At 39.3% G+C, this 25,713-nt stretch overlaps 1 protein-coding gene across 1 annotated transcript in view; it reads right to left on the bottom strand.

Moving 5' to 3' along the window:
* Nucleotides 1–25,713, bottom strand: part of LIMCH1 (LIM and calponin homology domains 1) — a 180,704-nt gene that overhangs the window by 46,397 nt on the left and 108,594 nt on the right. Inside the window, 11 exon segments of the mRNA XM_063401840.1 lie at nucleotides 696–941; nucleotides 1,878–2,108; nucleotides 2,669–2,992; nucleotides 3,678–4,022; nucleotides 5,332–5,586; nucleotides 6,852–7,142; nucleotides 12,162–12,434; nucleotides 13,102–13,351; nucleotides 17,587–17,782; nucleotides 22,213–22,323; nucleotides 25,312–25,342. Of these exon segments, the coding sequence (XP_063257910.1) occupies nucleotides 696–941; nucleotides 1,878–2,108; nucleotides 2,669–2,992; nucleotides 3,678–4,022; nucleotides 5,332–5,586; nucleotides 6,852–7,142; nucleotides 12,162–12,434; nucleotides 13,102–13,351; nucleotides 17,587–17,782; nucleotides 22,213–22,323; nucleotides 25,312–25,342 (2,553 nt within the window).

The raw sequence follows: 25,713 nt of genomic DNA, 5'->3' as shown, positions 1-25,713 counted from the left end.
TTCCTCTCTGTTTTGGGGGATTTCTTTCTTTATGTTTTGTTTGGGGTTTTAGTTGTTTTTGTTTTGGTGTTTCATTTTGTTTGTTCGTTTTGTTGTTTTGGTTTGGGTGGAGTTTTTTGGGGTTTGTTTTGGTTGGTTGGTTGGTTGGTTGGTTGGTTTGGAGTTTTTTATTGTTTTGTTTGCTTTTTGGTTGTTTTGTTAGTTGGTCTTGGTTTTCTTTCCTCAGGGTAGGGGAGTATAGCTGAAAAAAGTTACTGGTAATACCCAAACCAGTAGCATTCGCTAAAATTATAGTCTTGTTTAGAGCTATGCAAACCACATATTTATATCTGGGATTTATCATAAAAGAGCATCAAGTACAAAAGTCAATACTACAACATTTCTAATCCTGGGAGAAATAGAATAAGCATGTCTCAATGAGCAGAGTCCATTTTAGCGTCTCCTCTTCATGAACTCTTCTTGCAATTCAACATATATACTGTAATCAAACATTCCTTCCACTTAGCTTTCAATTAAATATTTTAAAAATTCAAATAAAATGCATTACACAACTACTTTTTTAGTTTCTAAAATGTGTATTACTGACATACAGAGTTTTAGTCTGGACTGAAAACACACCAGGCAATGCACAATCTGAACTCTGAAGTGTGCACACAGGGGTGTACAAGCTGCTTGATTCACACCAGAAAGCTCACGTTTGCAGATGCTCATCCTTGGATGAAAGTGTTTCCATTTTGTTTTCCTCAGGAACCTCCTGAAGCGTAGATGTTTGACCAAGGTGGACTTCACTGTGGCAGTCTTCAGCCACTTGGGCACTACTAATAATCTCATCTTGTCCTGTAGGTGGGAGACTGTCCTCCTGCCCTTGCTGCTGTTCTTGCAGTGGTTCTATTGCAGGTTTTCCAGAGCTGTTAGTGTAGCCTTGTGGACATTTTTCAGGCCTGAGTGAGCCAAAGGCAGTAGTGCAAAGGGATGTATTAAGCAATGTTTCAAAACCACACATAGATAATGAAAAGAATAACTATAAGTTAACAAAAAACCAGCACTTACAAAACCAAGTAGCTGACACAGGACAAGCCAAGGGAGGCAGGAGCAAAACCCATAATTTTAAGTGTCAAATGCTTGTACTATTAAGTTAGAAAATAAACTGTCCAGAACACCATTGCAAATTAAAGTATTAAGTCTTTTCAACACTAAGCCACCGTTGAATTCTATGGTAGATGACAGGTTTATTTTCTCCTGGCTGAGATGTAAGCTAGTTTTTCATCCATGTCTGTACAGGTGCATGCATATCTTTCTCCTCAAGTACTCTAAAGAAGCTGATAAGTAAGAACTTTTCCACTCTTGCTTACATGTGGCACCAAATGATAACTCTCTTCAAAGGCTTCAACACTCATACAGCCCCAAACATCTGAACAAAGTTGCTTAGAAAGGCACTGAGCACTATCAGAAGAATCTCGGGATCTCTAGATTTCCTGTTAGGAAGTCACTGGCACTAGTTAAGCCATAGACAATCATCTAACCTACTACATCCAGCATCTCCATTTCTAGCTGGAAACATTTGTAATGATTACCTGGTATTCAACCAGAAACTTCTGCCAAAGTAATGTAAATGTAACTGCTGCTATGTAGATCTGTTTCCACATGCTGTTAGAATTTTGCACCTGGTACAGCTCTGGTCTGAGTCTCCACATGGCTCTTCTAAAAGGGCCAGAAATTTTCTACTGTCTTCTACTGAGCAGAAAGAATTAGCAAAGAACTGAGGACAAGAATGAAAATAACCACTACTGGGCCACCAGTAAATCTCCCTGACAAAGAGATCTTGACAAACAGCCCACACTAGCTAAAAGGAACCAAGAAAAACACAGCTTTCTTACCTTGTGGTTTTCTTCTCAAGTTCTGCAGCTGTGCCCTGCTTATTCTGCTGCTTTGAAAATGGCATGGGAAGGAACTGCTTAACACTGGGCCCAGGCTGTTTTAGAAAAGCTCCAGTTCTTCTGGCTAACATGTCATCTCTTTGTGGGTCTGGAAATTTCATGTTTCCTGTTCCATCACTCTGTAGCTGAGGGATTTCAAGCTGTTCTTGGCTCTCTTCTTGTGTGACAGTACTGCTCAGAGAGACAAGTGACACTGTTCCATGATAATGCTCACTTGCACAGCAAGTGGCTGTAGGCAATGTGAGGTACTGTTACTGAAAACAAAGTTGAGAATGATGGACAACTAGGCAAACTAGGCATCTTTAGCCACAGCACAGGGAGTAAGAGGAAATTATGTTCAACCCCACACTTAGGCAGGTGATTTGTTAGAAGTTGGGAATTGCATACAAATCTATGTGCCACTTAATTACTTGGAAGCTGGCATAAAATCTAGACAAGATCTAGGACAAAGCACCATGGTTTGCAAAAGAAAACCCCCCAAAAGGTGAAAGACTATTTTCATGCTGAACAGTAATTAACCACTGAAGTACTTAAATATTATGAAAGAAAACAGGCTGTTTTATATTCATAGGATACATTCCTGTAAGTAGTTTTACAAAACAGAACATGCCATGATGAATGAGTAAAACACATCTTTAAAGTCATGTGAAGGATGGGACCACATTGCTGACTGATCCAAGCTAACACCACACACAAACCAGGCTCAGAGGCATCTGCTTCTGTTCTCTGACCTTTCTCCTTCCTGCAGAATCTTCAAATCCTTTTCATGAGCTACAGCCTCCTCTTGCTGCTGCTGCAGCAGATAAGGTGCTACTGACATGGGAGGACAATTTATAGGAACGGAACTTGTGGTACGCCTCGGAAAAGTTCCCATCCTTCTAACCAACATATCATCTCTCTCAATATCTGGTAAATTCCTGTCACATTCTTCCTTGGTGCTTTCTTGCTGTTTGCTCAAACTCCATGGGGTTTGTTCCTCAGAGATGACATCAGAAGCCGGTACAGGTGATGGAATTCTGCAAGAGTCATCTGTACCTGACTTGACTCCTCCCTCACTAGTATGAGAATGAGAGGAGGGGTGAGACAGACAAAACACTCTCAGGTCAAATAAAAGATAAGAAAAGGAATCAACTAACTCAGTTTGCAAATGTTTTACAAACATACAAACTTAGCTGAATGAATTGCTTGCTAAAAGCATTCATTAAAAATTCTTGCTGCAGCCACAGACTAAGTGATTAAAGAAACGCCAAAGAAATATAAGATCTGTTAATGTGTTAACGACCCAGATAATTTTCTCCAGATAAATGTGAGAAACACAGAGCAGCAGTACACCATCTTCAAAAAGAAAGTAAATCCGTTAGGTTTGAAAAAAACATTTTCTGAAGATCAGTAAGGCCAGCAAGCTGCATGACAAATTCCTAATGTGCTGAAAGCAGGCAGAAAAAAGCTGCTGGAATTCAAGCAGCAGAAAAATCATGAATGGTAACTCAGTCTCTGAGATACCAGTGACTTCACTGCCCATCAGAAATTTTAAGCAAGTGTTTGGAAGAACTGTGCACAGCGTTTTGTGCAATCCCAAACATGTTAAGATATTGTGAAGACATCAGATGTCTTCTGAACAAGGCCACGTGTGTAAACAGCTCTTAATTTTTGCTGCAGTTCACTCCCATGCAGATCAGCCTCTGGCAAGAACAGGTCTCATTTACAGCTCAGTAGCACTTCTTAAACCACACCAAATACCTGGAATCATTTTCTGGCTCAGATACTTCACTGCTGTGTTCAGCAAACCCAAGACTGACAGCAGTGCTTGAAGAAGAGCTTTCAACACCAGAGAGACTCTCCCCACCATCCTTCTTGCTTTCCTCTTCTGTTCCGCTCTTGGATGAAGCTCTGCCAATAACGAGCTTGTCCCATTTCTGTTGATCAATCTCAGTTACTGGCCCAAAATGCACAAACTTCTGCTTGGGGCTACCAGACTTTTTGTTTGCTCTGGTTTTGCGGACAGCAAAATCATCATGGGCTATCGCTTTCACCGTGGTATCAGTTGGTGGCAGAGTGTTGTTGGAACATCTGAAATCTTCTTCACTGGTCATAGTGAGGAATAAAAGAATGCCCCCAACATGAGACCCTCAAAATAAAACAAATTAACTGCTCCTAAAGGTTTTGAACGGGTTTTATTTTAAAATTCAAGGACACAGGTATAAACAGCTGTGGCATACTGAGTCCCAAATGACATCTAAAACGCAAAGAATTGCCGACCTGTAGGGAAAACCTGTGGAGTACATTGATGGAAGCACTTCCTAAGGGCAAGGAATGTAGCATATGGCCTGTTCCAAATTCAGTTCTTCACCCTATCAAAGCCACAGTTCCCTTATTCGCTCACATATACCCAGGCCATGCACTATATGTGATTGTGTGGTACTAGAAATCACTTTGGCACGAGGGAGTTACAGTGGCATGGGAGCACTACCAAGGGCAATTCACTTACCCTAAACCAAGCAGATTGAATCCTGATTTTAATAAATCACCTTAAAAGTAGCAGAGAGACTGCTAATATCTTTAGGACGAAAGATTGATTGAGTTCTGATTTATTAGAGCAAAAATGACATACAATAACTACATTATTAGAAGAACACCAGAACAGACAGCCATCTTTAACTGCAAAATGGCATGCACCTAAACAGGAAGGCTAGGAGTTGTTTCCTTTCCTGCTGGACTCACAAATCACCTGCCTATGTTATAGTCCATCTCCATAGGGAAGAAGCTTAGAATAACTGCTTTATACCAGCTCCCTTTGTAGAGGTTTTGTTAACCACAAGAGCATACAAACACCATACAATGAGGCTCCTGAAAGCCCTGCTGCACTGAGAAACAGTGCTGGTGTATTTACACAGCACGGGAGTACAATGCTACACTGATGTATCAGCTCAGGTCTCAAAAGAGCACAGAGACATTAATGCAAAGATGCTGATCCTCAGCTAATACTCCCAAGGTATAATACACCCCAAGACCTGAAGACAGCTTGGTAAGGAGAAATGTAGTTGCTAGTGTATTAGTGGTACCACTTGGAACTTTGTGCTGTTCAACTTCAAGCAGCTTGGAAGGAAATTCAGCCACATGACAAGAGGGACCTTTCTGATATTCTATTAAGAGTTATCAACAAGAAAAGTGACTGTGAAACTACTATAGTGCTCTACATGATGGACACACTTTGATTTCATGACAGATAGCATATCTGTACAGATTTTTGGACTCCTCCTGAAAACTGAAATAGGTAAGGACTGGTTGTCAAGAAGGCATCTTCAAGCTTAAAATCACAAGCACACACAGCAGACTGTGGCAAACTAAACATGCTTCCCAGGGTGCCACTCCTGTCCACAAGCAGAAATCATACCTGGGCTCCCCTGACAGTTTCAATCTTTTCCAGGTTTCCAGGTCTGCTTTTGTTATAGAGGCATTGACAAAAAGCACATCTTCTTGTAGCTGAGGAAGGATGCTTTGAGATTTCTGTTTTGCCAAATCATCTTTCTCATTATCAAGTTCTTTCACCTGCTGTTCCTCCTTTGACTCAGTCTTCTCACTTTGCAGAAGTGGGTTCTCTCTGCTTGTAACTATTTGCCTCACTGATGTCATGTGCACCCGTCTTCTTCTAATTTAATGCACATTCCAGTTCAGCAAGGAAAGATATTTTGAAGAAGCAATCATAAATCAGTGTCAAAAGAAGAGGTTCAGAGCTCAACAAGATAAAACTGAATTTATAACATTAGTTTCACACTAATTTTAGGAAGTAAACATGGACTGAATCGTTTGAAGTTCAAACCTCTCAGCTATGCACTCACCCACTCACGCACTACTGAGACCACTTCTTCACATGAACTTCTATTCCCAGCTCAAGAAAGATCTTTATGTTATTAATGTATTAAGCATTTCTGAAGTAAGCTTTCTCTGAAATAGTTACAAATATCTCATTTGCATAATATTCACACAGCAAATTCAGGTTTTGCTCTCAAACACACTATGGAATTTCTTTGATCATAAGAGTCATGTCAATAGCACTGGACTATTAAAATGTGGTTAGGTGTTCCTCAGATGTCCTGCTAAACTAGTCATTAGAAAACATTAAAATAATCAAATTACCAGCAACTGAATGGCACAATTAACATTTGAAAATTTAAAAGAGCTCCTAAATATTAGAAGAAGTTTTCTGAACATATCATTTGGTACAGTCAAGGTTCTCTGTAATGTGTATATAGTGGTTTAACTAGAATCACATCTGTTTGCACAAATAAAACAAATATACTTGTTTCCTGAGAAAGATCTCTACCTAGCAAATATTTGTGTTTGGCACCTTCTTAAAGGCCTGTATCACTGAACTGAAGAAAGAAAAGATTTTCTAGGCTGAAGCATTGTAACCCCTGATCCATTTCCCAAATCAAGGCTGCGTAACACACATTAGGACCAGGTGCAACATAATTCAGTGCAGTGTAGTAGGCATATATATTCAGTATCCTAACTAAAGACTCATCTGGTCTGTGTTTTATGCAGGTTATTAAAAGAGTATGAGATGAAAGAAATGCACCGAACAGCATTTACTGAAAGTGATCAAAAAAAAGAGTTTAGATGCAAAACATATTTTCTAAGTTTATTCTCCACTACTCACACTCATGACCTGTCACATGAGCTTAGACAACAAAAGTGTCCTGCCTTTATTTTATTTACTCTCACAGCCAATTAAAACCTGTCCTCCATACTCTAACAAAAAATTAGTTTGGTTCACATTATGATAAAGCATTCACATTTACTTTAATCTGTAAGGTTTTTATTCTAGCCAAAACAGCTTTTGTAGCCTATACAACAATATATCATGGTGAAATTAAGAATTATAATTGAAAGAATAAGACCATGAATGCACACCTTGCATGTTCCTTTTTTTCCACCTGCAATGGCTTTTTAACATCTTCCAGTTTACTTTTCTCTTTACTTGTATAGGGTCCAAGTAAAAATGAGTTAAATGGAACTATGTGTTTGGGCTGATTCATTCTGGCTCTCCGGGTGGCAAAGTCATCCTTTTCCAAATCAGGAACTCTGCTGGCTGCTTCATCTTCTGAACCAGAATCCTTTCCTTGATAATGTGTCATGAAGGGGTTGTCCTTGCGAAGGATGATGTCTGGGATGCTTCCGTTGTCTTCAGATATTGGCTTTTTACTGACATAGAGCAAAATTAAATAAAGCTCTTGATGCACCAGGGGAAGAGTAGGCAGTGCAGCATTCATCTCCAGCTCAAAACACAAGCACAATTAATCAAATATGCTCTGAGCTGCTGTTAGATTGCATAAAGCCTAGCTAGAAATAAAACTTGCCATATACAAATAGCAAATCCACAAAGACTTTACATAAAAAACTTGTACGAGAAGGGAATACAGGTGACCCCATCCATGTTACCCAGTACAGCCTCGCCCCTGATGAATCACAGCTATAGCCAATAAAGATAAGTGTGATAAAAGGGAGTGGGTTAGCTGGTAAGAGGAACCATGAAGAAGAAGGATCCTGGAGAGAGAGAATCACTGCTGTGAGGTCAGTCTGGGTCTGCAGTCAGAGCCTGTTGTTGGAACCTGCAGTCACAGTCTAGCTGGGTAAAAGCCTGCAGTCAGAGTCTGCAAACCAATACCTGCAGTCAGAGTTTAGCAGGAAATAACCAGCAGTCAGAGGCTGCAAGGGAAACCTACAGCAGCAGCTTGCTGCAGCCAGAGTCAGTGAATAGTTGGGGTCAGGATGGCTGAGCTGTAAGAGGAATAAACCAGGACCTTCTCAAACTGTGATAAACAAGATCTCTGTGTCATTTCTACCCTCTAAACTAAAATCAGCATGTTGGACCTTTACTTATTTTAGCTATAGCTGGAAGAATGAGTAAGAACAAATTTTAGCATACGAGATGCAGTGAATGTAGTACCATAACTGGCAGTAATAAACTTCTTGAACACTTCAAGCAAAGGAAGAAATGTGATACAAGTATCTGATCACTGGCAAATGTTACTGAGTCCTGAAATATCAGATACTTGGCATTTTTCTTATCAGCTCTATTCAAAAGAAACCCCATCTGAGTAATCACTGAGGCTGTCTACCCTAATATGCTTAACTGCTTTCTTTTCACATGCACCATAATTGATTCTTTTCCTAATTAACCTTTCCTCTCCCACAGATAACCCCTCTATGCCAAAGCTGACATACAGTAGCTGCAATGATAGCACACCAGTGATGTTGGTATGCTGGAAAACATTGCCACCTGCCTTTGTCAGAAACACAACTCTTGTCAACACAGCCTGGCTGTTACTGAAGATTACGACAATAAAGACACTTGACAGCTGGTACCCATAATGTTTAAGCTTATTTTAACTTCTAAGGGTCAATACTCTTAGGCAAACTGAAGAGACAGATGGCAGGAGCTAGGCAACTCTCACATTTAAAAATCTAATTGTTCGTATTGATATTTTAGGAAGTTGGGCAGCAAGGACTGTTCCATGCAGTACTTTTGTAGGCATTTGCTCTGTCATGTAGCACACCTTACCATACAATGTGAAATAGAGAGGAATCACAAAGGATTAAACAGACTGGCTAAATCTAAATAGCTCAGGGGTTGCTCTGAGCTTCTCTACTATCTTAAATATAAAGACTGCTTTTAAAAAGCATTTAAAACATTTCAAATCCCTGCAAGCCCACTACATACACCTCTTATTTTATGTTCTCAGCTGCCCTTTCAAAGTACTGCTTCACAAAATTGCTGGAGAAAGTTATAGGGAAGCCATAAACCATCCCTGACAGACCAGCCTGGCTCAGGCTCAAAGGACATAGGAAATTGTCTGCCTTTGCTCTCTTATGCTGCAAAACACAGGATGCCCTGTTAGTGTTGTGGAGAGTATTGGCTCAAATTAGCTAAAGGCCATTTTTTCCTTAGATCTCTCTGAAGGATCAAGATTTCACTTAAGGCAACAGAGCACTGGCAAATAGCATTCCAAATTGAAACTGCTGTCCCTTTTCCTCACGAATATTTGTGTTCACAACAGCTTCAGAAACAGCTGGCTCATCAAGTGATTATTAAGTAAAAACTGCTGGGTTTTTCAGTCTCATGTCCACCAATGCTAGGAAGCTTGAGAGCATCAAATGTAGCATTTCTGAGAGCAGTGTTTTTCACAACAAAGAAATGTTGAGTTATAGTACTCAAAAGTGCAACTATGAGTCATTGCAATGAGAAACTCACAGCTTTTAGTATGTAACTAGACTTCAGTAATCTGTTTCTAGGTTGAGAATATTCATTTACTATTTTTTCATGGAATCAAAGATTAGCTGTGACATTTTGGGGTCTCCTGAAACAGTTTATGATGGTCTCAAAAGTGGTTTTTTAAGCTTTTTAAGCTTACCATGGTACAGATAGCAAAGACTAAATAGTAGATTTAGCTGCAAATTGCTCCTGCACACCCAGCCCCAGCTGTTGCACAAACCGTAAATGGGTCAATGCTGGTACGGCAGGTGCTTCCAGAGTGACTGCAACCATTTGCACTCCCTGAAGCAAGGTCTTATACAGGCTTGTGGATCCTTTTATTGCATTTCAGAACAATGGAAGAGTTTTGGATCCCTATGCTCTGTGAAGGTAAGAGTCCATGTCATTTTTCAACTAATATATCATAAACGCTTGCTCACATTTCTCTCTTAAGTTCTCCTCCCCATCATCTCTTTAAACACACTTAATAATTCTCTTTTTAGGGTGTCTCCATGAATGTGATCCTTACCTTTCACATACAATACAGTAATTAAGAGACAGATGTGCAGGCAATAAGCAAGCAAGGAGGATCACATATCAATAAAACAAGATGCAATAGAGACAATTCACTCTTTTGGGAAGGGGAATTACTTTTCGGCATGCATTTGTATAGCATCTAATTCAGCTAACTAAAGTAGCTCTTTCCTAGAACATGCTACAGTAATGGAGACAAGCACTTAGACTCCAAGCAAAAAATACATTGGCATACAAGTTCAAATCTTTCCTGTTCAGGATTCAGAAAAATCCCCTACTGAGTTTAAGTTTTAGGAACAATTAGATACCTTGTAGAACCCAAAAGTCACAGTGGGTGCCCTCCAGAGGTCAATAAGTTGAGAGGAAACAGCCTGTAAACAACTCAAAGGAACTAAAATAAAACTGACAACCTCAAGTGAAAAAAAATGAGAAAGATGAGGGAGTAAGGGGGGTGAAAGAAAAAAAAAATCAGAATACAGAAACAACAGGAACTGAGAATTGCTGAGTGCCATTACTGCATGGAAAATTGAACTTGATGCCAAGAAGAGAGATAAAATGGAGATGTTCAGAGAAGAATAATAAGACATTAAGAAATATGATTAAACGCTCTCCTGTATCCTAAAGTGTCATTACTAAATTCTTCCCTTCTCCTCACTGACTATTCTTCCACTTTCACATACAAAGAATTTTCCTTACAGACTTCTGTCCCCATTTCAGCTATGCCTTCCTAAAATCCCCAGAAGCAGGCTCCTACTTCATTACAGTGATGCTTAGGTTACAAAGCTCTGCTCTTTGACCCTTAGCTGGGACAGAAAACTTTCATCTCCTTCTTCCAGCTGCCAAATTCCACAAGTCACTTCCACTGAGAGCAAGGAAGAAAAATTACTTCTTATTTCTCCTCCCTTCTCCATAAGGCCTGTAAGGACAACAGACTGTCCAAGCAAAGAACCAGACATTTGTTCACACATCCTTTCTTTGTGGACATCAAAACAGTAGATCAAGCACAGAGTTGGAAAAGGGTCTCTCAACATGGTGAGCATCCTCCAAATGCAAACAGAGCTATTTGTTATTCACTGTACTGCTAAACCCAAGCAATGACTACATTTTACTACCTATTACTACATTAGTACCATTAATACTACAGCCTTGGACTCAGAATAGGACTATGCTAATACCCCTCTGGTTTATGGATTCCCAGTTGACTACCACACTAAGCGAGGCTGAAGAACTAATTTATGCCAGATAGCTTCTCATCATTAGTACTGGGCTTTGTCAAAAGTAATACTTCACAACCAGATATAAACACTGGTTCAGTACAGCTCGACCACAGTGAAGTAGACCTGAGAAGAAGACATGTTGACAGCATATAGTCTGTGACTATTTCATCTGCATATGGCAATCTGTATGTGGCTGTGCACCAGCTTCACTGCACCTATGAATAAACTGTACCGCAAACGAGCTACATTTCTTCATACTACAATTCAAAGTCCAGACTGTAGACCAGCACCTGCTAAACTACTCACTGTTAGTATTTCACCCCATAACCCAAACCAAAATGTTTTGGGCGGGAAGACATTGGGACACTTACCCTTTAGCAAAACCATTTTGATAGTTTATAATCTTCTGATAGTTTATCTTCTGATATGTTAGCTAAAACTCTACTTTGCAGGTCATCTCCATGAGTAGAAGAGATTGAGATGATGGAAAGTCATGGGCTGTGAACCTAGCCATCATTCAGCTCTCAAGTTAAAGAATAGGAAATATCCAAATTGAACAATATCCAAAAATAAATAACACAGATAATAAATGAATAGCTACATATATTCCACTCTAAAGTCAGTCAAATTATGTCTGCTGAACTATGCCTCCATACTTTAACTGGTACATGTGTTAACAAGCACTGTACTTTCATAGTTCCTGCCATTAAAAATAAAAGTATTGTTTATTAACACAGCTAAAAATATCAACCACCTAAAAGTTTGGTTCAGTAAATAAATCCATCCCACCAGCAACAAGTAATGTAAATTTCTGAAACTTTTACCAAGACTAGGCATTTTAATATAGAGAGCTGTATTTTATATATTTATATTTTATATTTCTAGATTTCTATATTCTATATTTTTATTAACTACAAGAAAGCATTAAGTGGATGGTGACAAGTAATGTGTGTAGTAGTTTTCCTGCAGCCTGTTTAAATTATGCTGTAAGACAATACGTTTTCTCAACACAAGTGCAGTTAGCATCATACAACTCTGCAATCCACAGCTGCCACATCACAAGCTTCTTCAGACCAAGACCTGCACCAGCAATTGTGAGTGCTTGGCAGAGTGGATTTTTGTTAGTAGATGTGCAATCGCAGGGGATCAGGGAAGCCCACACTTCAGCCAATCCTACAATTGTGAAGCGTGCACCATTTCCCACACCGTTGGGCTAACCTGCCATAGCGCTGGGCTGCTGACATGACCTTAATACCAGCTTGTTCAAGTCTTCTTAACTTTCTGATCTCTTCCACATCTTTCCCTTTGGGTGCTGACGTTTCTTTTGCACTACATGAAGCAGACTGGTCTGTGGAGTTTTCCTCACTTTGATTCACACCTAATTGATTTTTAAGGGAGCTTGCTTCAGGAGCCATGGAGCCCACTTTCTCCTTTTCACACAGTCCTGATGTTTCATTCAGTTCTTCTTCTATGGTTTCAGGGTGGGGTTTGCTATTGAATTATACAAGGTAGTTTAATGTAGGCTGTGCTTAAAACATGCACACTTATAAGCACATTTTGCTGAAATCAAGATGTCAAAGGACGAACTCTGATGAATAATCAGGGAAGACAATTACGCTCTTTAAAGGAAGTTGCTTCGTAGTCCAAATCAAAAGGGAGGTATTAGTTGACAAAACCAACATGCAGAGTCACACACAGAGTCACAGCTATATAAACCATACTGGTGTATTAAATACAACATACAAATAAATTTATTTTACCAAAAAAAATCACAAAAATATTATCTATTTTGATTAAATATATAAAACATTATTTTTAAGTATCATTTATCAGTAATTGTCTTGAGAACTGAAACAGATTTTCCAGAACAGTTTTTTCCAGCCTTGGGTTTGCGTCAACATTCATGTTACATACATTAACCAACATCTTGTCAAACACAAGCTATACATTGCATTGTATGGTAAATAAAACATCACAACAATGAATTTCCACTTGTTGCTTTTCTACTGGCTTCACCAATTGCTAAAAACTACTTATCAGCACCACACCAGCAAGAGATTTATTACAGTATCTTACACCTTCTGAAAAGAATGAAAATAGGGCAAAGTGTCTAAGCATCATCACTGAGGAAAGGAGAAGGTGCCCAGGCCAGTCTTACCTGAAAGGTCTGTCTCCTAGCGGGGAAGTCGCTGTGCTCCAGCTCTTTCGGTACTCCTCTCGTTCAGCTTTCTTTTTCCGAAGCGGAGCAGGTACATAGAAAGTCTGATTACTCTTGTTTGGGAGGTACTGGTTAAAAGGCACAGCTGATTTAGGTTCACCATGTGAGGTCCGCCTTGCCAACATATCATCTTTTTTCACATCTGGCATCTTTCTGTGTGGCAGGTCAGTTTCCGAGTCACTTCCTCTCCCTAGAGAAGAAGGCAAAAAAAATCCTTTTTATTTTCACTTTCTTCCAGTTTTTGGGGTTATTTTTAAAACTATAAAGCAGAGAAGACACCATTAGAAAATTACATTTAGCCACTTTTACCTGCATTTTATTTTAAAATCAGTCACTGAAGGTAGTAGCCATAACATCTACACAGACAGTAAACTTTTTTCCATCATTTCCTGAAAAATTAATCTTCAGCCACAAAAGTTTACCTAAAGCCCAGATGACTCCTAGTTGTACATAAGGGCATGTCTCACCTGATTCACAGTCTTGAACCTAGACTAATATGTGCCTAGCTCAAGCACAAGAAAGAAAAGATTCCATGTTGTGTAGCTACAGAATGGCAGGAATATGTGGATGTTTCTATACACACATTAACACAGCAATCTGAACACCAACAACATCAGCTTCAGTCAAGACCTGAAAATAGCTGCTGTGAACCAGAAGGCTCAATGGTCTCTCTCCAGTCTTACTGGTTGCCTAGTCAATCAGTCTGGCACACTGCAAAATAGCCAAGAGACTTGACACCTAGATGGAAAGGTGCAAGGAGAGAGGGAAGTGATCTCAGGATTTAGATATTAGATCAGTACAGTGAAGAAATAAAGTGCCAGAGAAAAATCGAGAGTCGGAGAGAATGAGGTTAGCAGAGCTGGGTGACCACTTGATTTTGTTCAAAGCAGCTAAGCTTCCTGATATTTATAACCCATTTAAGACACTGAAACTTAGCCAAGTTTCTGACTTGAAACTCCCAAGTTGTAGGAGAAACACCCTAAAGAACATTTGAAGGGTGGACTGCTCGCATACCCATTTCGCAAGCCATTTCACAGACATTCACTAGATTCCCTGCACCATTATGAGCCTTTTAAAATAATTCACAAAGAAGTTATGCAAATAGTTTTCTCCCTGTACTGTAACCTTATCATGGACCCTGGTCTGAAGAGTGAAATGGAGTGTGTTCAGCCATTTGTCCCATCAGCATTTGTATGTTCTCCAAGATTTGAAGAGTTGGATGCCTCTGGTCCTTGGCCCCTTTGCAGCACTTGCATATGCAATAAGCTGTTCCCTTTTTTAGGGTGAAGGGAAGCCACTCAGGTTGTGTCCTCTTGTTAATTCAAAACACTAGTAAATTGCTAGCTAATTCACTATGCTACATACTGAACAACTGAAAACAATGAAGTCATAAAAATCACAAGTAGCTTGTGTATAATTCAAAGTGGGGGAAGAAAAAGACGTCTAAATATGCTGGGAATGTTATTTGCAAAGAGCTTTTGCAGTAGATTGAGTTATTCGTGATTTGCTTGGAGAGAGACGAAGAAGAGTGAAAAGGAACAGTAGGAAAAGACATGACACAATGGAAATGAATGTTAGACAAAAAATCTCAGTGAACTTTTTTGTTAGCAGTCTTTTGCTTGAACAATTTTGTTAAGAGCTTATGACAACTAGCACCACAATTGGTACCCTGAATCTATGTGTAAACAAAAGTGGAGATACCATTATAGAATCATGGGTGTCTGAGGATAGCTGAGGTTTGAAGGGCTGTAGTGTCATAAGACAGAGCAGAGCACAGAGAGAGTAAAAGATAAGAAAAAAGATCCCTTACTGTTATTTGCTATTCTGATTGCTTTTAACTTTGCTCTGGTGTCTATTTTTGTAAAACAGGAAAACCAGTCTTGAACTGGCAGACAGAAATGCTGATAACCACAGCAGCAGAGGAATTAGAACACATTCCTCTCATTACTGATGTGCCAACAGCATCCCCAAGCTGAGTACTTCAAAGAAAAACAGCTTCTTTAATTATTCATATCTTACTCGTGAAATTATTTTCAGCTCAAATTTACAAAAAAAGTACTTGAAGCCAAAGTACTGAATGGAAGATGCAGCTATGCTCTACATTTATAACCTTAAGTTTGTTGTTCTCATTTCCAAGTAGCAGCAGCAGCAGTTTCCACAACTAATAACAAGCAATTATACAATGTAGACATTCAAAGATTCTTCTTTAAAGGATCCATGCACAACTGCTGGCCAAGCAGAGGATTTTATTCATTGGCAACTCTAGAGACAGTCCAGTCTGCAATTCTATGGCGTTTTAAATAACTGTTCTACTCTGCCACTGGTTTTGTTTGTTTTTTGCTAAGGGACAGGCTCTGCATGGGACACCAGAGCAGTTCCACAACAGTGAGACTAATCACAGATGGCATTTGTGAAGATAGTATTACTTACTGTTTCCATCTAAACTAATCACCTTAGGATCACTTAAACAACGTCCATTCGGGCTTCTTTTTTCTTCTAGGAGTGGAAGGAATCATAGTTTTAGTTCACAATATTATTTGGTTTATAAAGCTCCTATTTGAATGGAGAAAGAAGTAATGAAAGCAAAATGTTTTCCTCCATCCAACTTTGCATATAGAATTGTTTAGGTTGGAAAAGACCTCTAAGACCATCGAGTCCAATATACTGTTTCTATCAAAAACTACTCACAGCTGAGTAAAACACAGGCCTGCTGGGACCACAGGAAGAGGTTCAACATAAAAGAGGTCAGCCAAGTTACACCTCACCTGCAACTGTTGGAGGAGACAGCTGTGAAGTTATGGCAGTAGTAAGCAGGGAAAATAGGACACATTAGAAAGTGCTGGCTGGACAAGTCGTACATGTACACACAGTATTTGCACGCACCCTGGTTAAAGACTAATTTTTCAGAACAAGCTTTGTGTGCTTTCATCTTATTTTGTGTTAGTTACAGACCCAGGAATGTGACAAGGTAATATGTCTTAGCAAACAATCTGTGGAGACAATCACAAAACCTTTCTAACATCTGATAATACAGCAGAAGTTGACAGGAAGCATCTATAGGACATATGTAACTGGCTGCCTACCAGCTCCAAGTAAGCAGGACGCTGGACATCCCCTGAGCACCCAGGATAGAGCAACAGTTTTCAATCAGGACATGTGAGGTGATCTTATTTGCCAACACCAAGCTTGTCTCATTTGAGAAGACAGAAAAACATTTTATAAGGTGGAGTCTGTGCTCTGCTCAGTGTCTGAGGTCATGAGGCTGTTTCAGGGAATCAGCCCCAGTAGTTGGTTCTGGATGGTGAACCAGTAACAGCCCAAACACCACAGGCCCCTTAGAGCAGCAGAATAATCTTAGCTCTGATTTTCCCAGAGCTCTTTCATAGTTCTACTGTGATACCAGCTCTCCCTGCCAGCTTTCCAGTTCTAAGGAGTTCCCCATCACTTCAGGAAATCTCTCATGTGTCCGGTTATGATTAGCACCAGTTTCGTTCACACTGCCAAAAGCAGTATGAACATCTGGTTCCCACCAAAAAGTCTTCCTGCCTTTCCTTTTTAAATTAATAAACAATATTACTAAGAAGATGCGATTCATGTGTGCAACATAATTTCATCTGATGATGAAGTCTGACTTATTTATCTGTTTATCAGGAACGTAACTGCACAGAAAGAGCACATCATGCATCCTTTTATCCTAAACCAGAATCCTGCTCATGACAAGTAACCTAAGTGCATGCTCCCCACCTATTCCTAGCAAATCCTTCATCCAGCATGCTGTGTTTACAAGCCTCTGAAAACCTCTTCAATCAGAAAAGAAAGGCACAGAAGCAGCAACCCTTCTTTACGCCTAGAGCTGCCTGTCCTCTCACAAATGTGCATAAAGCTTTGATGCTGGGAGGTATTAATTTACCCATTTTTCTAAATGCCATAAAAACATAAATGACATTTGATAAAGTGCTGTACATCAGACTTCAAAACTCTGTCAAGTATCAGACATTCTTAAGATATTTCTATGTCATTTATCTGCCCTGCATTTACTTAAGCAAACATTTTATTCACTACAGTTCACTACACCCTGTTCCTGTAATTTTATTTCTTGCTTCAGCCTAGTTTGTAAGTTAAAATGAGTCTGCATAACATCCTCTCACACCAAAACCCAGAAAAGCACCCTTCCCATCATAAAATTGCACTGCAATGATGTAACTCATTTCCCAGTGCTACACTATCTTGAGAAAAACTTCAGGTAAGCTGCTGGCAAAGTCATCTGCACCTCAGGGAGCACAGATCCGCATTTGCAGAGAAGTTCTCCCACCGGAGTTGCCCGATTCAGAGGCTGTGTGCAGCTTCTGAATGGCACATTTATTCCAGAAACGTTCCTTCTGTGTCACAATGTTATGCATATGCTGCACTGTGGCTGGTACTTACCATCACTGCTCCCTCTGAGCACTACATCTGGAGACGGCGTCTGCTGCGAGCGGGAGCCAAAGGAGTCCAGGCTGTCAAAGGAATCATCTCTGCCGTGGCGAGGCGGGGAGAGGGAGTCGCTGCGCTCCGAGTCCCAGCAGTCTACATAGCCGCTGTCACGAATGCTGCGCTTGGGGCTCTCAATGTCCTCTGTTTCCTAATGGAAATACGGCAGGAACCTCCTCAGAAAGAAGGCACTGACATACTCGTCACATGCATTACACAGCAGAAAACAAAGCATCTTCCCAAATATTAAAAATCTCCTCCCCAAAAGAGGGTTTCCTTGGTTTTTGCCCTTTCTTCCCTTCAAAACAAAGTGCAAGCTTGCAATAATCCAGTTTTATGCTGTTTAAGAAGAAGCTGCTCTCATTAGATTAGTACAATGAACTGAGAAAAAGTTCCAACAGACCAGTTAATAAACTGATCAAAAGTGAAAGTAACCTGAAACTTGACTTGTCGTCCACAGTCCATAGCACAGCCAAAGGCACTACACTTTTAACATCGTGCCTGCATCAGGTTTAAGTTTGCTGCTTTCTAAAAGATCCCCCCCTCTCCCTGCCCATCTATTGTATCTGGCCAGGACCCCAGCAGACAGCATTTGTTGTTGCTGCATCAGCTCGGCAAAATAACCAAGCAGTGTGCTTCAGCCTCCGTCTACCTTGAAGAGAAATTCCTGTTATGAAAGAGGGATGTCTTTCTCAAGCAATCAGCAATGAAAAATATGCAAAATGCTTTTCCCGATGCCTCAGAAGAATTCAGTTGTGCTCTTTACTCTTTGCCAGCTCCTGGCTCTGGGGGATATGAAAGCACTTGTAGCTGACCCACATGTTCAGAGCAGGGAGAACAATGGTTGTCTTTGACAGCCCTGTGATTATAAATTCTTTCCAGTGCAAGCAGCACATACTAAAACACTGAAACTCCAGCAGAGGGAAAGGTCAATAGAAGCCATCCTCACCCTTGCATTATAATAAATCCCTTGTTTTAGAGAGTGTCTTAACATTAATTACAATCGCACAGACTGAGAAAAAACAAAAATAACTAAGTTTGTTCAGAGATAAATCTGTTTTTTTCTCCCCCGACAGTAAGTAAAGTCAGAGATGTGGGTGCCATTATCAGACTGACATTTTGTGACCCAAAGTGGCTGGAATGTGATTTTTTTTTTTCCCCAGAAGCATTTGAATATTAATTCCTAATTAAGAAGCACCCCCTGCTTACCACTAGCTGAAGCACAATGGCTATATTGAGCAGAGCTCTCACTGTCCCTGACTGGTCAGGTTTTACCCGTCACTATGCCAGTGAGATGATCAATCAGGAATATCACAGTATGTTATAGCGGGCTGCTTCCACAAAAAAGTGAGTTTGCTGGAAAAGTGATGGAGAGTGGAGAGCCCTACAGTAACACACCAACACTCCCCTGCTGAACAAGAGGGAGGCTTGAAGGCAGGACTGAGACATCGGACTGAAGCCCTGCAAACTTTTCAGGAAGAAGGCCTAATTAGTGCCACTCACTACTAATGTGCCAAAATACCACATTAAGGCAGCGGCAAAGGTCACCTAAGGCCAAGCTAAACTGCGGTAATGCCATTAAGTAACCTCACAGTAAACAGAAATGAAAATATATTCTAAAAACAGATAAAATGCATTTTAAAATTTAAAAATGCATTGTAATGAATCCTATGTAATTTCCTTTCTCAATTCTGCTTAGTGAACTAAAATATTGATAGAAACTATAGACAACAAAAATCTGTCTCTCTGAAATCTGCATGATTTACACACAGCCAAGAATAAATCTACAAATCCTATTAAAATCCCGTTTGTGACACAATCCAAAAATCTTTTTAAAAATCCAAATTCCTTAAATCCCCTCATCCTTTCATACCAATCAGCTATTCTCAATCTTTAGGCACACTTCCATTTTCCTAAATTACTGTATTTGAATGACACAGAACTGCTCAGCAGCTACAGGGACTTCAGCTGGGCAAAGCGCCCCATCCCACATTCAGTATCTCCCAGAGTTTGAAAACAGTCCAATTGTGAACTAATGAGTTCTGCAGAACCTACTTTCAATGGCCTGTTTATGTTAATTTTGTATGCTGCTCACTAGGAATTAGGAGGCAGGCAGTACTTGTCCTGCCTTGAACAAACGTCATCTCCCAAACACTATCAGTGGGAATGTGCTTATCTGTGGGACTGATAACACCACGACATGACACACAACAGCCCATTAGTCTTTCATATTATCTAATTAAAAACACAGTATGTCACTGAGTGGCAGTTAAAGTGTGATTGCCAAATACAAGATGCTTTTGTCCAGGAAGTTCCACCCACTGAACATAATCAAAAAGCCATGGATATTTTGTCATTGGGAATTTCTAGTTTTTAAAGTAAAGAAGAATGAGTACTCAAATAGTTAATGAAATTAAAACCAGAGTAGCATGAATAAAATTAGAAATTAATATCCCCTTCAGCATGAGAAGTAGAAAAAGATGAGTCTGAGACAACTTACATCAGAGCTGTCTTTTGATTTGCTTATTAAAAAAGGAGGGTAGAGAGGATTTACAACAGAGAAACTAAACCACACTGAATTTATGGTAAATTTAGTTATTAAATTCTGTGGAAAAAATGCCAGTAGAGAATGTGATAAAGTGTCTTTTCATCACTCTAGCTCAGCTATAAAGAACATCAGAGTGTTGCACAGCATGATTAACATGTTGTATTTTACAACCAAATCCTCTTCAAATGCAGTAACATACCCACAATTGCCAGTGGGAAATACTGCAGGGGTACAAGAGTAGGGACGTGATAAAAGAAGTCGCCAGCATCCCACACAGCAGCATCACTCTAAATAAGACTTTTCAGGACTGCAAAATGCTCTTTTTATACACTAAAGGCATATATAGTTTTCAGCTTATATGAGACCTCTACTCTCTTTCCAGCTCCAACATCTGCAACAACTCAAGGACCAGCCTCTTGCTTTTGTTCCTTATTTGCAGCACCCCACAATCTCCAGCCATGCCCTTCACAACCACCAGCTCCCTGGAGAATGCTTCCTTTTGCCCCTAGCCTATTTCATCCCACAAAAGGGTTCAAGATAGGACCTCCAAAATGCTCTGATGATTAGTTTCATGGGTAAATATCACCTGGAAAAAGAGGAGCCTCATGGTGTGAGATTAAACATGAAAAAATAAATCATGATATTATGCAGCAGTAACATTGTGACAAACTGCACTTCAGTAATTTTTCTGGGCTAGCTCCCTTGTTTGGGTTTGTTTCACCTTTCAGACTCTTTGGAGTGTGAACTGCTCCTTCCCCACTTCTTCTATTTGTAAACAACTCAAGTACTAACCTCATCTTTTTATTGCTTAGGCTCAGTCATATCACTCGTAAGTGCCAAAGTCTCAAGTGATAAGTACAGGTCATTAAAATGAAGAATAAAATAAACTTCTCCAGAGAAGCAGGATGTTCTCTTTTCCTCTCCGTTTTCACTTGCTTGTTCAGAGGAACTGGGCTCACAAACAGAATTCTACCCATCTAGTTAAGGGTCTTGGGTCACACCAGGTTGTAGGAACAGCTATCAGTCAGACAAGCATTTCTTCCTCTCCAGTGGATCCCTGTGAGATCCCAGAATGAAGAACTGCAGCTGGCACAGTTGGAGCAGCACAGAGCTCAAGGAGAATTTAAGTCCAGAGAGTCTCCCATGGTCCCCAAACCCTACTGCCTGTCACAACATGGCCACTACATGAGGTGGGGAGGGAATAGCAGGCATGAGGCTCTGTGGACTGCAGGACGTATCCGCACAGCCTTTCTTGAGCAGTATGTCCAGCACATGGTGCTGCCAATCCTCTCCCACACCTGCTCCTTGCCCCTTCCATCCCAAGGAAAGGCAGGTTTGGTTACTGATGCCAACCCTTAGCATTAACCATGAGGCTAAGTGTCTGATGTCAAGGTTCAGGGCATGCTTGAATGCTCAAGCAAAAATCCCCAAACCACCCCACAGTAATCACAACTTTTTCCTTCCAACAGAGATCAGCTCATCATAAACCACCAAATATGATTTCAGCCAGAATTTAGAGCCTGGTAAAAACAGATTTATCCTAACTATGCCCTTTGTGAAACATAATCTCCTTCTCCTCCACTTCAGCTTTATTTAGATCCTTTGGTTTGATGCTTTATGTTGCAACACAAAACCAAAAAAGCTGCTCATGAGACTGAAAGTTTTAAAGAAAAAACTGTGCTCTTCTGAGTCCTACCCCGTTATTTTTGAATCTTAGCTCTTCTAGCTGAAACTTGGTGTCATAAATGAAAATAATTCAAACCAAAACACATAGAAATTAGGATGAAAGAGCCACATAACAATTCTAAAGCCCTATTTGACATCACTTGCTGCATCACTGATACCATCACAAAGCTGGCCACCAAATTGGTTTTCAGAGTTTGGTAGAAACAGAAACATTTTTGATGTAGGTAGAGGTTTACTAAGGAATTTGCACTCCAGCCCCCCTTCTCTCATACTTAGCAAAAACAGTTTATTTATCGGAGTAATAATTTGAAGTAAATTTTAATTCCCAAAATGTAACAAAAAGATACCTTTCTCATTTGTGCCAGGAAGCCTTCAAACTCCTTCAGGTTCAGGGTTGATCCACTATATGATGTGCAGCTGTTTGCTGCTTTCCCTAGCCAATAAATGGTGACTAATACCTGCAGAAGTTAATAAGAATTAATTTAAGCCATCTACACAGTTCTGTAGCTAAATTTACTTCCCTGCAACATCCCTCATTTATTCTAAACTGCACAGCGGCACAAAGTTTTTTTATACATCAGAATTGAAAGGGAAGTGTCTGTCAAAGGTTAAACATAAATACATCAAACAACTATAAAATTTAAACAGTCCTACAAAATACGTAACTTAACATATTATGTCCCTGGTATTTTTAATAAAAATAATAAAACTGTTATGTCTGCCTGGAAGAATAAGCAGAAAAGATGAATCTGAGTAGAAAAACTAGGCAAATACATTTGAAACTTCTAGAAGACACACATAAATACATTTGTAAATTCAATAAAAATTCCATAAAGAGTACTAATATTAGTAGCATTAATGAAAACCATTAGGACCAAGGTAATAAACAATGTACCTAGAATGTTTGCCTGCATAAAAGTGTCTCGAGTATATGTCTATTTCAAGCACAGAAAAGGGAGTCACATTTTTAATCACCTTAATGTAAATAACCAGATAACATAGGAACATTTATTTCCAGGCTTCTGCTAGTTTAATAATTGCTTAGCCCAAGATTAATCAAAAGTCATGAGCATCTTGTTGTTTCTATCAGACTGCAATGTAAAAGTTACTGATTTCATTGAAGTTCTGACTTGACACCTCTCCATAACTCAAAAAGCCATTCAAAACTGGTAAGGGAAAAAGATCAAGAATTGCTCTTGCAAGTAGCAAAGATATCTGACCTGACACTGCTGGTGTTGCAGTTGTTTTAGAAAATAAGAAACTAAGACACTTAGGATGGTCAAATCCAATACATCCGAAAATGCTGACATTTATACCATGCAGAGAAAGGCCTTTTCTGCACCTACATATGTCTCCACTTAGAGCAGTGTCTTTAATAATACCTGTGCAGCAGCCATTTGGACTGGAAACTGCTTATCAAAGGCAATTCAATTCAGTGTTGCATTTTGCACTGGTTAACAATGACAAACCATCACCCTAGAACTTAGGGCTTTTTCTCTTTTAGTGCTCCTTATTTTAACATATTCCATGACATTGCAAAGTATTTAACTGCAGAACAAATAGGAAATATTTTGATGTGGAAAAGAGATGCAACCAATAATAAATAATAGTTGCGATTAACTGTACCAAAAAGATTAATAAATTGAAATATAGTATTTTATGTTTTGATGGAACAAGGCCATATACTTCATGCTATATAGTGAACTAAAGGGAACAAGACTAGCAGAAATCCCAAAGGGGGATTTCACTGGAACAAATATCTCTCACACTCTTCTTCCCTAAAACATGCATCCATATTCCTCCTCAGCAACATGCTAAACCTTTCTTATCAACTTTCTCTGGCATCCTCGTTTTCCATTTAAGTGTAATGTCTAAAATTATGCAGCACTGTGGCTGAGGCCCTGTCAGAATAGGATACATCACACAGACCTTCTGTTTAAAAACAACTCTGGTACATAATGTAAAATATGTATTTTATATATAAACATAGCTTATACTTTTCTTCCATTTATAAGTAGTACACGTCATGAAATAACTGAGTAACATTTTTAATAAAGCTCAAAAATTTTTCTCTTTTTTAAAAAATTACATCCAAATCAGTATTACTGGGCTGAATGAAAGAAGGTGGTGTTGCTAGTACTGATTTTTTTTTGTCTTGAAACTGAACTGTTTTCCCTCAACCAACACCACTTCACAAATTTAATGTAAAAAAGTCTTACAGTATACATTCTCAAGTTAAATGAAAATATTTGCAAATAACAGTATTTCTAGCAACCAGGAAACTGTCCAATTAATTTTGCCATTCAGTTCACTGATGAAGGTTATGGTATTTTTTGTATTTTTATTTATTTCTGCTAGCATTTAATTACATTCTCTATTTGAAAAAAAAAGGGAATAAAGAAGGCAGAAAATTTCACATTTGCAAGGAATTCCAGCTGCCTGCCAGCTGAGGCTACAGGATCCTGCACCTGGAAAGCATATATTGCCCACAAGCACATCATGGAGGATATTTTTGAAACTTCACATTTAAAGCAATACATCTGTACAAAGATGTTTAGCCAGTGCCCACAAAGAGTGTTAAAATACCAAAGCTGAATTTTCTCCCTAAAAATCTGTGTGCTGGGTGCAGAAGATTGCACTCTACTGATGATGGAAAAGACAGGATGAAACAATTTGGAGGAGGGGGTGGTTTTGGTGTTGTTTGGGTTTTGTTTTTTTTACCTCCAGCCATTGAGTTATGATTACTGGCTTTCAAAGTTATTAAAAGAGATCTTAGCATTTCCTATCAGATGATAGGGATGTGAGCAAAATAAAAATTATATCAGTTTACAGCTAACTAAATACAGACACCTTGCTAAGCTTTAAACTGAGACCAGCAAAGTTCATACATTTTCTTTTCTTGTTAACAAGTACAGGATCCAATACCACTGCCCTTAGTTTAAATTAACAGGAAATTGAAGTTAAATGGAAATAGTCTTCTGGGAAAACACTGATTTATTTGGAAAAACAAATAAAAAGAAAAAAAGCTAGAAAACCTGACAGTAAGGCCGTGCATCCCACTTTAATGGTCATTTTGCTTCATTTTAAATGCTTTGTGCAACTGTACTCTATGCCTATATATTTGTGAAGGGCTGCAAAACTGTGGCTTCATGGGTGGATCAGACTGTTCTCAGCAAACACCACACTGAACAGCACAGAAATCACTTTGTTCATCACTCATCTAAGAGTATCTTAAAAGAGACAAATGTTCTCCATTTTATTTCTATTGTAAGGCTGCTTAGCCATAGCGGCTCTACCTAAATTTCCAGCAGAACCCAGTTAGGTTTGGATTCAGAGGGACTTTTCAGCAATACTCGTGTGTACTCAGTTTTTACTGCCATAATTCTTGATCAGGCCAATAACAGGATTAACCAGACAAAAACAAAAGCTCCAAGTGATGTACTTACATTTTTCAGCTTCCTACTATAGTCAGTGTTCCTGGTTGCACACACAAACACATACAAAGATAAAAAAGATTAAAAAATAATCAGAAAGTAGACATACTTTCCAAGAGGCTGTATGCAGCAGATCACATTTTCCCTAACAAAAGCCTGCCGAATGCTTCTGCTGTCTGGAAACACATGAAAGCTAAGAAGACGTAGCTCACACATTCATTTATTCATAACATGGGAGTATTTTGTCACCATTATTTCAATCATTAAATCAGAATTCTGGGAGTACAAAAAGAAAATGTGTTTATAATGGTCCCACAGTAAAGTAGGACAATGCCAAAATATTTCCTTTAAATAGAGTTACTGATTTCTTAAAAAGACAGACAAAAGTCCTCACTGCTAAAATGCATTTTGCAG

This window comes from Prinia subflava, chromosome 7 (assembly GCF_021018805.1).
Source record: "Prinia subflava isolate CZ2003 ecotype Zambia chromosome 7, Cam_Psub_1.2, whole genome shotgun sequence".
In the NCBI taxonomy this organism is placed as follows: domain Eukaryota; kingdom Metazoa; phylum Chordata; class Aves; order Passeriformes; family Cisticolidae; genus Prinia; species Prinia subflava.
The sequence above is the reverse complement of the archived record's forward strand: the minus strand, read 5'-3'. Positions and strand labels throughout refer to the sequence as shown.